Here is a 16812-nt window from a genome sequence, read left to right as displayed (position 1 = left end):
TTGTGGGTTATGCACCTTGTGTTTAGTTTTTTATGTTAAGCTTGACTTCTATGACCTGACCCATTATATGAAAACCACATGACTGAAATGTTGTTTTTATATCAAAAGAACAATCAATAAATACATAAAAACAACCTATCCATATTTACCTGCTCCACATTATAACATTAGTGATTCTTTTGAGATTGGCAACAAACACCCCTGTCTGGCTCAGACTACAGGCCCATTTCCACACCGCACTGGTATTCTCAGAGTAATCAACGCAGCAGCTATTATTAATGAGAGAGAATCGGCTCATTAATATTTGAGCAGTGTCACTGGGGCCACTGCCACCATCGCCTGTGTGTGTCTCCATATAGATGGGTATAAGTCCTCTCCCTCAGACAGCACTCAGACCTTCTCTGTTACAAAACAGGAACGGCAGAGTCAAGATGCAAAACAGATATGAACTAAAATTGAACATTTTCACCTAATACATAAAACTGCTTTGAAAGACTAGCAAGAAAGATGGGAAGAGTGTCAAGTCTGATGACTCAAGTTCAGGGAGCTTCTAGCCTGTTACTTTGTTTGAAAATTACAATATATAGTTGTTTTATATTAAGTCTTTTCTTCACTATTGAAAGTTTGAAAATGCAGTATTATGATTATGTTTTGTGCAGATCAACAACAAAACATTTTTTGGCCCAAGAGACAGGAGGTCAGCTGCCTGACAGTGTTGTTGACGTTGTCAAATTTAATTAAATGTTTATCAGGGAATGTCTTCCAGTGTCAGCCCTGTTACTGTCTGGGCATGTACATGTGTCAAAAATATAACCTAGAGGTGAATAACAGTGCGTGGTGATTTCATTTCGCCTCCAAACTTACATTGTAAAGTCTAGTGTTACAGACCTGCCTGTAACAACAAACAGAATTTTGATGTTTTCCTAACGCATTCCTAACATCCTAATCATTCACCTCTATTCTGTCACTGCTGTATGGCAACTAGCATGCTAACATGCTAGTTGTTTGCGGATGATAAAAATGCCCTATAATAAGATCTAGACAGCATACATTATTCATAATTTTGAAACTAAGAGCTGCCTTTAGAATACATTTGTTCTTGGACTGGACCATTTTGACTTTATTACATGAAAAGGAGAGAATAGTAAAAGTTGCTGGGCCTAAGTTTGCACAGTCTGCTCATTGGCCATCTGCCCATGTGTACAGTGATTTGATTAGTGCAGAGCTTCATTAGGAGTGAGAGACAGGGGAGGCCGCTCCGGTTGCTCCCTGCTTGGGTATAGGGTTACCTGTCTGTGGAAAAGGATGCAGATATTAGCCATATGCCTGGAGATGGGCCCGGTGTAGACTAGCACAGTGCCATCACGCTTCCCTCTGGAGGACTGAGAGCTGCGGAAGTTGAAGCCTCCTATTGGGCCTGTTTAGACCACTGTATCTTTTCTGCACATTTACACAAAGATATCCTGGATGTTACAATGGGAATTAGTGCTGTGGGGTTTCCTGGCAAGTGCAGGAAGTCATGTCAGTTCAAAGAAGGACACATGCTAATAGACTTATCTTACTCTCACTGGATACATACTGTATGTTTGATGTGATAGAAGAAGGATAAATAACCAACAGAAGCCCATTTCAATTTAACACTTTTGTATGACAAATTTAAAGATGCACGACGTAACATTTTTTGTGACCACCACCTGCTTATCTCCATGGAAATATTATTTCTTTGTCTAGAATGTTCCACAGTATAAATTTATCACAAAGATAGATCTATCACAAAGGATACAAGCAGGTTACAGCACTATGCTACGCTACAATTCGAGATCTGTGGAGAGTCGCCGCTGTTCACATATGGAATTATTGCTGTTGAATTATATACTATATAGATATGCTTAATGTCATAATAAACATTTCAGTAAAGCAATAACATCTCCATGGACACAACCCAAAAAACATGCTTACACAGGTCTCCAGAACAGATAGTCAAGGTCAGTTAAATACAATCAATCAATGAACCTGCCCAGGGACTACAGGTGGAAATTAGCACTGACGCTATAAGATGATGTACAGTGCATCTCTCCTGTTAAGGTTAATGCAAAAATTGTGCGCTGTCCCTGTCTCAAATAAATAAATAAATAAATAAATGGGTGAGGTGCACATCTCCAGAAAAAGTTACATAGTGTCCCTTAAAATAAAGCTATAAATAACTTCATAATTTTTGGAGAACCTGTTAGTGCTGTTTCAAAAGTCAACAATGCTGAACCATCAGCAGGTCCCACATGTGTTGAGCTCTGGTCTGTGTGATGACGACAACAGGTGGGCAAGGAGACAGGTAGTAAAAACTGCTCTGTCTAATCTGTAAAGAGTGCCCACCCTGGTCCCAAACGCCCAAATTGACATCATGGGTAATTGCAGGTGCTGTAAATGCTCAGGGTGTGCTCCTCTTGTGGTTTACATTTCACATAATCAGCCTCATGTCACTGCCTGCACTGACTGTAAGAATGATGAATGGCTCTTTTAATTGTTTCTAATTGATAACTGCTCTGAAAGACTTTGTTATGAAACACCGCCAATTTAGTAACAGCGATACACTCTAGCGCCTTATTAATTCTCCCCCGTCTGGCTCCAGTAACTGAAATGGACTCCGTCTGTGCACTGGTGGGTTGACTAGGCTCCATAATTTCTTACTGTAAATGCGTGCCAGTATACAAGTCTTCAAACGTTCTTGTACTTCCTTGGTAATTTTTCGATTCATGTTTTAAATGTGCACATTTGAGAGATAAGTGAAAAGCATTTAAAATTTTTAGTGGTAAAAGTAGTAGTAAAAAAGAAGCTACAGCTCAAGCACCAGTTGCAGTAGTACACTCCTCTAGGTATGGTCAAGGTAAATTTTTTTGGCCCTGTAAAGAAATCTGTCATCTTTATTTGACCTATCCTTCAGTGCTGTTGAAGCAGGGGACCCATCTTCAAATGTTGAGCTACCTTGGCTGGAGTGGAGGTGACATTCTAGTAGTAGCAGTAGTAGTGGAAGCAAACTGTGTAGAAGTAGTAAAGTTATAGTAGAGACACTATAGGTTAAAAAAAAAGAGTAGCCAATTTTATGGGTGTGGGGGCCAAAATGGTCTGAGCTTTTCAGTACTACCTAGCTGGAGGCTTGACATATTTTGGGTTGTAGGAAGTGGTGGATGTTTGGGTTAAATGGTCCTATATTATGCTAAATTGACCCATGTTATAATGTTGTTACTTCATCAAAAACATACCTGAAGTTGTGTTTTGTTTGATTCAAATGTGTTTGTTAGTAATCTTTTATTATAGTCTGTCCACATCTCCAAAGCTCAAAATGCTCTATTCCACCTTGTGATGTCATGAAGCATAGTTTTGAAGTTAGCTGCTACCTTTTACCTTTAGTTCAGTAAACATAAGCAAATCCAGGACTGAAATTATCCAAATAATTGTAGTGAAAGTGTATGGAGTTTAAAAGCATAAATATGCAGGGTGTGTGTGGTAAACATGAGAATGAAATAAAACACAACTCTAGCTATGTTTGTGATAAGGAAACATTATAACATGGATCAAAAAAATAGTGTTACATTAATTTATAGTATATTTAGGATAGGGCCTGTCCATTGATACATAGAAGTATCCAAGTTTGTGTTAGATTGAATGAGAAAAAATAATATTTCAAAGTAACAGTACTTTAGATAGCAGATATTTTTACTTCTTCATTGTTTCACTCACATAATTAGGGATGATTTACTCCGATGTTTCGATAGCAGAGTTACAGTGTGGGCATAACTACATTACAGCAGGTTTATGTGTTTATCATGATCATTTATTATGAGCGCATATTGGATGATAAATCCTCGCCCCGCTGATCCGAGGCAGCCGTGCTCATGGGCTGCACACAGGCATTTGCATACATATTGTCTGCAACACTTTTTCAATTTCTCCTTCTCCAGATTTAAAGCGATTTCAGAGATATTGCCATTGATATGAAAAAGCGCATGAAAGCAGACAAGACTGTAATGACGATGATAGTTAAAAAGGGTCGGAGCAGGGGTCATTCATAAGCCTGGAGACTGGGCATGTTTTTTATTGTTTGTTTTAGGTTTAATATTATTAGCCTCGTAAACCTTTGACTTTGACCATCACCAAGCGTTGCAGAATACTTAACCTGACTACAGCTGCTATGTATTAGGTCAACATGCCACTGCTTTAGGCTGGCAGAGTGGCTCTCTGGATTGGATTCAGGAAATGTATTTGCCATTTGTGAGAGTCCAGAGTCCATAAACTCTAGAATTGTTGTACATTTTTCTTTTTCTTTTTTTTCCCGATGCCAAATATCAATGCCGATTATTATTTAGATTTCAGAGCAACCGATGACTTTTGGGACGATATGTAGGGCCAATTGTGACTATTGTCGCCAAATATTGACAGTTTTATTCTTGACAAACACACCTACAGTCTTTTTTTAGCACAAACTTTCAAGAGAGCTGGACAGTTATGTTTTGAGCCATTATCTATTTTCATGTAAGAGTTCAAATAAAGCTCTGTGTACTCTTTAGGCAGCAGGTTGATTAAAACAAAATACTGGTCTGAGCTGGAGATTTACAGCTGATCTAATTTTGGATCATAAGATCATTGTTATAGGTTACATTATTATACATCATATTAAACATTTAAAATATTAAAAATATTCAAAAATTATAAAATAAATGAATCCACAGGTTTCCGGTTGATAACTGTTAAGATTTGCGTAAATTTCATTGCATTAAAGTGCCAGGCTGACGGACCATGCTGACAGCCCCACCTACATATAGCTACATTATAACATACTGTAGATAAAAGCTCTTCAATGTCAATTTTGCATAATACATCTCCTTTAAGCGAACAATTCCTTTGTCTACTAGTTAGTTACCTACCAACCGTAAGCCCATTGCTGTCAGCTATGCATGGTGACCCGTACAGAAATATACAAGACAACTTAAACAGTAGATGTGAGATATAAGCCTGTAATTACACACTCTAACAACGCTTGCATAATAAACATGAATACCATTGTTCATTAAATAAATGCCATATGCTTTCATCCTCAAAACTTTATCAACTAATGGCAAATTCACTAAAAACATCTGGATGAGGATGTAAAAGTAATTACTGACCCCTTGTGGTTGCAGATGGGATGTTAGGCTCGATCAAATAAAATAGGACTCCCTCATCTCTTCGAAAATGCCCTGTTTGCTCTCAGAAAAAGTGTCTGGGGCCTTCAAGTCTCAGGAGGTCACAGACAACACTGGACTGGACATCGCCTCAGGCCTCCGACACAAGCAAAAACACTGGCTGTACCATGGAGTTTCTGTTCCTTTGTGTCCTACTTTATATAGTTTGAAGTAGGTGAAAGCTGTTCTCATGTCCACTTGGCTCTTGAATTTAGATGTTGCTTCTCTTGACAGTGCTGGTTGAGGTTAAAGAGGGACAGTCCTGACAAAGTGGATAGAGGAGTATGGAGTGGGATGAGGTGGGGGGTAGAGGGGTGCAGAGGGGGCCACAAACCCTTCACTGCTCTAGCGCCTCGTCTCATCTCAGATTTATGTCCCGTAGAAGCCGGACCTTGCTCCTTGCTGTCAGCATCTTTCTTCATCTCCCTCCTGCTGCATAAACTGCCACTCCACACATCACAGGCAGGACTCTGGTAACATAACAAGAGAATGAAGGCATGGTTTTGTTTGACTGTTTCTAATACAGTTATTAGATATATTGTATAGCTGTATTGGGTCTACTCTTCATTCAGATCACATGCTGTAAAAAAATTTCAAAGAGCTAAGTAAGACAATACAAAAATTCAGAGTCAGGGTCTGGTCACAACAATTCAAAAGTGAAAAATTGAACAGAGATCGTAGTCACCAGCAGTCGGTAAAGAAACTGTATGTTTTTTGTTTGGCTCATGAACAGGGCCTCAAGATTGTGGGAGGAAAAATCCCATTGCAATTTTTCTGACAGGTATTGATATCATATGTGATATATGTTCAAAGGGCACAATGTAAACAACTCCAGTAGTATAAACATTTGTGAGTCTGAAATATGAACTACTGTAAATACAAGAATCCCGTTAATATCAGGATTTTTGTAGAGGTCTAAACTTCAGGTACATGCTTTTTCTATAAAAAGATATTTTGTTCTTTGAAGAAGATTTTTTTTTTTTCTCAAAAATTGCAGCCTTGGCAATTTTATAATACCAAATCAAATTACAATTTTGATTTGAGTATTGTATGTTGTGCAGCTTTACTCCCAAGCATTTCTATTACAATCTAGCTGTGGGGTGTGGCCATGTGGGGAGGGTGGGGTTCATATCGTATTAAATACTTGTCCTCACTGGCTTCCTCCAATAGTGTTTTTGTACTTGTCAAAATAAGCAAGTTACTGCAATATTGCTTTTTTCATTCTGGGGTCCCACAGACAGTCACTATGCAGCATTTTGTGATGTGTATTGATTTGTGCAGGTTTTAAGTCGGAGGTCCCTTGTGACACAACCTTCTGATTTATTCTGGCTGGGGACTGCCACTGTCATCTCTCTCCTCACATAATTCTTTTTAGTTGACGCACTAAAATGGACCTAAACTGCGAAGTCATTTGTTCATAAGGCGCTCCTTGTCTGCATACCTGTGTGGCTGGTGTTTTCATAGTTTGAGCAGTTCTACTTTTTGATTTCATAAGAGACCTTTCTAAATGTCTGCAGCAGGTCAGTTGGAGACTGCAGAGACCTGCTCTAAGCCGTTATATCAGCCGGGCTTTGCTGTCTTATTGGACACTTCAGGCCCAGCACACAGCACACAGCACACCACCAAAGAACACAAGATTGATCTTTGCTCACAATATTGCCACTGCGGATGCCATGATTGGATTACTGTTTTGAGACATGTTCCCAGTGTGTTTCTCCGTGTGCGAATAATTCATGCAGACTTACACCTGCTGTTTATGGGAGAAATATTGCCTCTTAATTTTGTTTTATTTGTAATTTCTGCTGGTTATGAGCTGGTGACCGTGCATGCATCAAGGCGTTATGAAGTTAGGCAAATGAAAGTGTGCTTGGGCCCCAGCAGTGCTTCTGACAGACAGTTATGTAAGAGCAGCGCTAAAGGTTGAACCACCAGAAATCCACTGCCACCAAGCGGCTCCCGGGATAGGTGGCCCCGCTGATTATAAAGACACCGTCATACAATATTAAAATCTGCAGCCCTGCCAAACTTTGAGGAGTCTGCCACCTTCTTGTCTCTATGGAGATGTTGTTGGAATGGTGTAGCAAAGCATTTATTCAGTTACAGGTGTTTTTATAGCTGAAAAATATGGTCTCACAAGCCAGATGCTTTTTCTGTCATGAGAGGGTTTCTGTGGGAAGGGCATCTGGCATAACCAAAGCCATTTGGCCTGTAATAAATATTACTGCAAAGTAGAAGCTGAGGCTCATCCTTAAAGTGATTGGACATTTATGATCTTTAAAAGGCCCATATTACACTACTTTCTGATCTATGTTTCCTAATCAGAAACATATCTGGGGTTATGTTTTGTTTCAGTCACACATATTTAACACACATATCCTCTATATTTAGCTGAGGCTGAGTTTTTATCGACCTTGTGATGTCATGTGGTAATAGAGGCGGTGCTCCACTCCATACACCTTCACTAGAATCATTTGGATAATTTCAGCCCTGAACTTGCCAGTCTCTGCTGAAATAAAGGTAGAAGGTAGCTGTTAACTTGAACACTACCACTATATGACATTACAAGGTATAACAGAGCATTTTATGATTTGTAGATGTGGATAGCCTAAATAATAAATAATTACTCAAACATGTGTGAATGAAACAAAACACAACTCCAAGTATGTTTCGGATGAGGTAACAGTATTATATTATGGCTTAAAACTCAAAAGAGTGACTTTTGCATAATATAGGATCTTTAAACTGCTCTGGATTTGAAACTAAGATCATTGTGTTGTGGGGATAAAGTTGTATGATATTACAGAGTGTAATTAAATCAGCAATATAGCAATGATATTAAGAGTTGGGCAAAGTTCAACATATGAATAATTATTGTCATCTCTTGGGAGCTTTTGATGTAAAATTAGATTACTGCCAAGATAAATAATTAACAGCACTATGATTATGAATAGCTCATCTGACTTGCAACATTCGTTTATACAAGTTAAAAATAATAAGCGTTCCGTATTTGAGGATACTGTGTGGGCTTTAGCTTGACATGCTGCTACCTGTCTGCATCCGGAGCCACTTATCACCCTGACAAAGCATAAAGCTGTCACCGTGGAGACAAAATGTGGTTGCTGTGAGCGATGTGCGCAGGACATGGCTCTAAGTAAATGAGTGGACATGCACCTCTGCGGACAGCGGGGCCTTGAACTGAGGAGGGCCCTAACCCTCCCACCTGCCAGCGCACAGCAAAACAGTCTCGCACAGAGAGGAATGCGTAGGCAGAGGCCAGTAACCAAGCAGGCAATTTTCATTTAAGTATTATTATTAGCTCATTTATGTGGGCACTGGGTTTGTTGGTTAAGGAAATAACTTGTAAAGAAAGACAAGTCACAAGTGTGTTGCAATTACTGGGTCGACATTATCAATATGGAAACCACTGTATCAATACAGTAGCAATATGGAGAAAAATAACAGAGCTGACAGTGAAGGAGCTGTGGTTCAAACAGACTTGCACAGTTTGTAGGGATATTATTTTGAGTTTTCTGGGCTCAGTGCTGAATGAGTTTTGCTGTACAAGGGGAAAAGAAAAAATGTATTGTGTTGGTTCCCAGTGGAGATGGATAGTAATAAAAAGTTATTTGTTAGCGTGTATCGTTTTTACATTTTCTTGAGTGATAGTTTGAGAGTGTCTTACCAAACTTTTCACTCCCTCAAACAATATTTTGAATAGGGGTGTCAAATTATCGCGTTAATTGCGATTAATTAATTACAGTCATATTTAGCGAGTTATGTTTTTTAATCGCGTTAATCTCATTTTTAATCTCTAACTTTGCTGTTTCTGTATGCGAGTTGCTTTATTATAAAATCTGTTTTTATGTGTTGTTGGGACAACAACACACACACGCACACAAAAAAACACATTTATAATTTTTTTTTATTTCGGTAATTCCACTCATTGCCGGAAACCCACACAAAACGCGCGCAATAAGAGCGATGCAAACGTCATGTTAACGTTGGCGGCGTCAGTCAGTCACATAGTGGACGAGGTCTACAACTTAAATGTCACTGGTGAAAACAACCTGCATAGGCTCATGACGTCTGCACTACTGTCCTACAGTGATCTGCCACATGAGGGGACATGCACACAAACACAAACACACACAAACACAAACACACACAAACACACACACACAAACACACACAAACACAAACAAACACAAACACACACAAACACACACAAACACAAACACACACCTTCATCATCGTCATTAACCTGAGAACGCGCGGACCACGTTTCCTTCCGTAGTTACTGCGCGGACACCGACGTGCTCCCGTGCGCCGCGTACGTTTTCTCGCGTACGCTGCGTAAAGCGCGCTTCCTCCTGTGCGCCTCTAAACCAGAACTAACACCAACACTAAAACCGGGACTAACCCAGTCCAGGACTAAACCAGGACTAAACCAGGACTAAACCAGGACTAAACCAGAACTAAAACCAGAACTAAAACCAGGTCTAAACCAGGTCTAAACCAGAACTAAAACCAGAACTAAAACCAGAACTAAAACCAGAACTAACCCATTCCAGGACCAAACTAGGACTAAAGTAGGACTAAAGCAGGTGTAAACCAGGTCTAAACCAGGACTAAAACCAGTGATCTCATATATAAAGCATTTCTCTATCAATAATATTTTTCATATGGTTAAGGAAAGACTGGACTTTTTATTGTCTTTAAGTAGACAAAAGTTATTATATTCAGATTTCCTAGTCTTTGCTACTTTACAGCAAACAGTTTCTTATTCATGGAGACTTGGGCTCAACAGCCAATTTGGAGAGATTTGTTAAACAATAAATGACTTTATAAAGTCACTTTTTTTTGTTCTATATGAGTCTTTTGATCTGCCACAATAATGTAATAATGAATTTAAATGAAAATACCTCAAATTTAAGGCTTTTCTCAGCAATTTTTAGGTGAGATTAAAAAGAGATTAATTTGATTAATTAATTACAGATCATAATTAATTAATCTCTCTTTTTTTAATCGCATGACAGCACTAATTTTGAAGTACTTTTTTTTAAAATAGTTGGTGTCACTTGTGACTCTCTGTAAGTATGTATAGGTGGTGTTTTCTTATAACTATAATTTGTACAGTTAATATATGTCTTTGCAGAGATAATTGTGAAAATACTTTATATTCCATGCTTTTTTTTAAGTGCTTTTTGATTTGACTGTTTATGTCACATTAGCTTTACTTGAGAAAGTTAGATTTCTTAAGGTAAGATATACTGTACTGATCCCAGGTGAGGAAATTCATTCTGTGCATTTGATCCATCCTTCAGGCAGTGGCGCTGGGGCACCTGTCAGGAGCTGTGAGCTACAGCTGTACAGAGTCTGTTACAGACTAAAGGGATGGTGATCTGTTAAGATCCAAAAATTTCAGTTTTTGGTTATGTTGATAATAGTAAATAATTGTAATATGGTAATGCTCCAATAATGGTAGAACTAAAATGTGATCTGGTGGCACAGTTAATAACAGTGCAGTGACCCTCTCACACTGTAGATAATGGTCTCATGTTTTGGGCCCCTCTCTCTTGTTGTGCCACACTCCTCCTCTTTGGCCCCCGCCCTGCTATTGAGCAAGCCAGCAGACATTCTTGACATTTTGCAAAGGTTGAAAGACAAAGAGCCTCTGTCCTAATAAGGCCGCGCTCTCCCCACCTGAATGAGAAACTGGGAGTGTTTGCAGTGATGGAGCGAGGGTCTTCTCTACAGCTGCACACAGCATAAACCACTGCATGTACATGCAAATGAGGTCCAGAAGAGGGCAGGACCAGAGGAGCGCGGAAACAAAGATCAACGTTACTACATTCTTTACATTTCTATTATCTATACACTGTCTATATTTACCCTGTGTGTTGAGAGGGATCTATCATGCAATGGCAGATATCATGGTAATGGCTCTTAAAATGGGGAGGATTCTACATGATTCCACGGAAATAGAAAGTTAAAACCATACTTCAGAGCTATTGAGGTAAATGATCTTTAAGCCATAGGAACATTTCCATGGAGACATGTGAAGGTCCTCCTCTAGGCTAAGTAAGAGTCAGGTTTGTAGAGATGTAAGCCCCCTCAGAGTAAGGAGCAAGGACACATGTTTCTCTGTGTTTTCAGTGTAACAAAAACAGTTGAATAAAATGGTTACACAGTGTGGCTTTAAGTTTTTCATGGTCACATCGCAACCTTAGTAGTTGTCACCTCTCTTTGCCTCTCCCAGCACTTTTACACCCACTTCTCACAATCTGTCTATTTCCAAGCACAAGAGACCCTGAAAAGTGTCTTATTAACAAGGGATGCATCAACACCAGAACAATGTTTTTTTTTTTTTGTTTTTTTTTTTTTTTTACTGTTCAGACACCTCCATGCAGGGCTTCCTATTTACTTACTAAAGGTGTCATCTTGCTTTTTCTTTGTGTTGTGGCATTTGAAATAATCAAGCAAATGATGATTCCTTCTTTACCTGTTTATATTTAACATGAAACTGTTGTAAAGAAACAATCAAGAGGGGAGGTAGGAAGAAGAGTGTGTAGTAGGCCTATAATAATAACTAATCAAAATGGCTGCAATTAGGGCTGATTATAACTAAAACAAACTGTCAGATGAATTTATGAGAATATATTTCTGCAATTTGAGGTTAATTTTGAAGTCCATCCATCTCAAACCCCTTGCCAAAAGATGACATGATCTTGGTAAATTCAAACCCTACAACAACAATCTAATATTAACTGAATGCGTACTTGAAAAACCTTGGGCCATCCAGACCTGTTTTGTTGATTTCATCTCCTGGTTATATTTGCTCGTCGCCGCCAGTGCCTCACTTTTCTGTGTGTGGGTACTCTGTCACTCACTCAGATGTGGGCAGAGATGGGATCATTTTCAGACTTCCAGATTTATTCTCCTAGCGACTCAGGAGCCAATATTAGCCGTGTGGTCGTTGTGTTACCCATGAGTACGTTGCCGTGGAAACATTGCATAAGAGGGAGTGGGATTGTGGGATGCCCCTTGCTGATTGGGAGGCAAGGTGGCAGCTCTTCTCTCCATTTCCCCTCTCTTCCTTGTATCTTCACTTCTGCTAACTGTACGTGTCACGACACTTGAGCTGTGACTGCGTAGCACATGTTAAATTAACTTCAGGGCCTTGGCAACAAAAGCTCTGTCCTGTATTTTATATCTGAGGCAAAGTTTCTGACAAGGACAATAAGACTTCTCACCTATTGCTATTGGTTTATCTGGAGATTTACGGGTGCACGATTTTGTATTTTTTTTTTTTTAGGTGCCTTGTGTAATTTTTCTAGTGTGTAAAAATATAGAAATATCAATATATTGTATTGTTTAATATCATGATACAGTATCAATATCATGGGCTGCTGTATCGATATATCGCCAAGAGTATTTTTTGGTATATTTTACTAAATTATTTTGTTACAGTGCTACAGTTTTGTAGCTTGTTTAGAGGAAGGAAACTTGTTGTATGCGACACATTTGACATTTTTACTGTTTTGAGGATTAAAATGTTTGTATTTCATATTAACTCTGCACAAGAAGTAATTAAACAAAGACTTTTAGTATCACAGCCACAATTTAGCCTTTATTTTTATTAAACCATATCGAATTGATTTGAAATATATCGTATCGAACCAAAAGTGCACTGTATCGAGATATGTATCATATTGTGGCCTATGTATCGAGGTCTGTATTGTATCGGCAACTTCTTAATGATACCCAGCCCTGCTAGTGTCCGTCAAATGCTTTTTTTCTATGGAGATGTTATTGCTTTTTATAGATTGTTTCACAGAATGGCATTAAACCTTTCTGTCATCATGGAGACGAACCAAGGTCAAGTTACAGGTCAGATCTGAGTAGAGGCAACTCCACTTACAGTTAGAATGCCTGTTTTTCTAGGTATTTGAGCTATTTAAAAAAAAAAAAAAATGTAACTGAATAAATGTAAGGTAGAACTTTTTAAAGTCACACTGTGGGACATTCCAGGCAGAGCAATGACAGATCCAGATAGAAACAAGCAGGTAACCACCCAAAAAGTTACATAGTGCACCTTGAAGTAGTAGAGTTGTGTTCAAAGTCCACATTGTGAACACCGTCAGTATATCACAATTGCTTTTGTGATATACTGTATTTATTTACAAATAAAGATTCTGTTAGGAGTGCACATTCTAAACAACTACAGGAGCATTAACATTTGAGAGAAGACTAAAATGTGAACTGATCGACTAATATAAGAATCTCATTAGGACAACAGAATAAAACATTAAACAATATAATAATAATAAATATATAAACAAGACACAAATGCATAAAGCAACAAAGCTCACAAACCCCCAAACCACCCTTTCCCTCAGACACACATAAACCCTAAACATGGAGTGTTTAGGGTTTATGGGGTTAACAAAGACTACATAAAACAAAAATAGATGAATATAGAATAAAAAATAAAAAATAATGAAATCAATAATAGCGGTAGTACACCATGGTGTTCTTTGCAGAGGACATTCTATTGCCAAAATAATTCCAGACTGAGATAATTGTACCAACTTAAATTCCAATTTTGATTTGACTGTGATATATTGTGGAAACAAACAAACCACTTTATGTATTTACTCTATACATATAACTAGGTGAGGTCCTCCTTCTTTTTGCACTTCATCTATAGCATTTGTTAGAACTAATGTTTAGCGTAATAAGATAAAAGTATACATTTAGTGCATTTTAGGGTTGAAAGTTTATCAGTTAATCTCAGTTTATTTATTTAGAAATTGAATAATCTTTACCTGGACCATACGCTGACTGACTGGGATGTGCTGAGAGGAGGGATGGGTCGATGACTAGTATTTATGTATCTACTGTGACAAAGAGCTTCTGATGGGAATGAGCCGTGCAAAGGAATGTTTACAACTTTTCCTTTCTTTCATACATCTGTTTGTCTGTATGCAATATGTAAACATTTGATTCCACCATATGGAAGTTTATTTTTCTAGATAATTTAATTAGAAATAAGCATGTTTAAAATGAATGGATGCTAATGAGCATTTCATCTTTTATTTTATTTCACAAGAATGGGAAAAGCATAATTCAGAATAGATCCAATTTAATTGACTTGTAATTTGAAGACAAAGCACTACATTAAAAGTGAGACAAAGCCTGCACACTTACTCCCAAACAGCATTTAATGAATGACAGGTTATAAAGCACTACATTAAGCCTTAATTGAAGAGAAAGAAATTATAATGATTGGTTAATGAGAACTCAGATTGGAATCTATTATAATGAAACTACTAAACCTATAAAGGTCTTCTAAATCTACATCCTACAAAATATACTTACCAATAAATGTAAATTACTCTTTATGTATATATATGTGTGTGTGTGTGTGTGTGTGTGTGTGTGTGTATGTATGTATGTATATATATATATATATATATATATATATATATATATATATATATATATATATCTGACTATAGTAGATTTTAGAACATGTAGAATACAGCAGGAATTTCAAGATCTAACTTGACTGATCTACAAATCTTCTTTCAAAGATTTATTGTCTCTGTCTATGGGAAGCATTGATTGAGTTGTAAAAGATTTGACTTTGTTGGGTCCTCACAGACTGAATGTGCAAGGCTGTGTGAATTGTCCTTCCTGGGCTCCTGTAGCAACGTCGTGCTGTGTGTCCATACCAGGAGGATGAGACAGAGTCAGCGGGATGAGGAGGGGAGGACAGCGCGCAGCCTTGACTCCAAAGACAGGACAATTTATCATCTATGGACTCACAGCCTGCCACTGCCGAGCTTAAAAGGAAAACAGGATTGGATTAGATACCTGAAAGCTCCGCTACCTGATTTAGTTTTTCAGTCGCGCTCAAAAACACGCCTTTGACACAATAGCAGCACAGTTACCTTGACTGCTTTTATTCATTTATCTCCTGCCAGTTATTCTTCTTTGGGTTCATGGGTGGCTGGAGCCTGTCTCATCCAATAGCTCTTATGCAGGGAACCTTCAGCCTTTGGAACATTAGTCAGTGTTAATTTAAAAGAAGAAATGTTGACTTGTTTGAAAACTGTTCTCAGTACAGTATACAGCGTGTTCTACATTTTGTGATTCTTACGTATTCTTGGCACTATTGAATTCCACATTTAACCTGTAATAAGAGTCTCATGTCATTAGCATTTAGCCTGACTGTATGGAGCCAAAGCAGAAGCAGAGTGGGCTGCACCTGTGTGCAGGAGCAGCTCAGTCCATGTGTTTAGTTTGCACCATCTGCTGCCTCTACAGAGGGCGACATATTTGCTGAATAGGAGAGGATCTGACTACATTACCACCACTTATAGGACATCCCACAGCCCTGGATGCATACAGTATTGCTCTCAGTATGTTGACTGTGTGTGTTGTAATTGCAGGTGCAGACCTGGGGGGCCTGATGGATCTGGAGACCCTGTACCGTGGAGTGGAGCAGAGCATTAACCACACACGGGCTGGACGCTCCCGCAGACACGCCCTGGACCGGGCCTACAACATCGAGGTGCTGCTGGGGGTCGACGACTCTGTGGTCCAGTTTCACGGAAAAGAGCATGTTCAGAAATACCTTCTCACACTCATGAACATAGTAAGTTTATCTGTCATCGGTTTATATTTGTAGAATTAGGATTGTATTATGTTTGACTTGCATAATGTTAATGATGTGGTGGACAGGGAGTGGGCTTCAGACTGTATTTAAACAAACATGACTAACTCCAGCCTCAAGCAACACAACATTACAGTCACATTTTCATCTTACACTTAGATGAAGGACACTATTCCATCTTTAGACAAGGCTTTTGGAAAGTGGAGACTAGGGATGGGCATGATTAGTCGATTAATCGATAATTGATCACTAAGAATTTCATCGATTACATTAATTTTAATCGACAAACCGAATGTAGGTTGCAGTGCGTAGCGTGACCAAACAGGGGTCTGTACATGTGTCTCTCTGCACTCAGAAGGAGCGAGCAAACACCAACAGTCGGTCAGTCTGCAACGTACTGAAGCACAAATGTGTATTTAATGATGATTTGTACAAGAAATTCCACGCTTTCCGTTGCATTCGGGACAAGTGTGAGTCCATGTGCACAGTGTACAAAGCAGGAACATATGTTTCGGTGTCCAGTGGGAAAAAGCTTTGCCAGGTGAGAGAAGCGCAATGTCGATGACGAGTCCCCACCTCCTACCTCCCGTACAGTGTCCTGGTTTTGACAAACACAAATATGGTCACACTAACCTGTATTCCACTGAGTCATGTCTTTTAATCTGACAGAAGTTGACCGCATCAGCGACACAAGAGCTGTAGTTTTAGCTTCGCTGAGTTTATGCAAATTAGTGATGCGGTTTTAAGTTTCGTTTCTGTGAAAGTTGCGCCAAACTGAATTAAACACATTATAATGTCAAACAGATTGATGTGGCTCTAGAGTGGTTACGGTTTATATGTCGTAAAGTTGAATTTATTTATGCAGATTAGTAGTGCAGATAGTAATAATAATGATGATCATTTTAATATAAAAAC

At 38.6% G+C, this 16812-nt stretch overlaps 1 protein-coding gene across 1 annotated transcript in view; it reads left to right on the top strand.

Annotated features, from left to right (window-relative positions):
- LOC110157629 (A disintegrin and metalloproteinase with thrombospondin motifs 2-like) overlaps window positions 1–16812 on the top strand; it is a 118869-nt gene that overhangs the window by 69972 nt on the left and 32085 nt on the right. The window contains exon 4 of the mRNA XM_055159152.1: window positions 15674–15879. Coding sequence (XP_055015127.1) covers window positions 15674–15879 — 206 coding nt within the window. The remainder of the gene's footprint in view (window positions 1–15673; window positions 15880–16812) is intronic.

Source organism: Boleophthalmus pectinirostris, unplaced genomic scaffold (assembly GCF_026225935.1).
Source record: "Boleophthalmus pectinirostris isolate CB_2022bp ecotype Guang Dong unplaced genomic scaffold, ASM2622593v1 HiC_scaffold_23, whole genome shotgun sequence".
NCBI lineage: Eukaryota > Metazoa > Chordata > Actinopteri > Gobiiformes > Gobiidae > Boleophthalmus > Boleophthalmus pectinirostris.
Note: the sequence above shows the minus strand (reverse complement) of the source record. Positions and strands in the feature narration are given on the sequence as shown.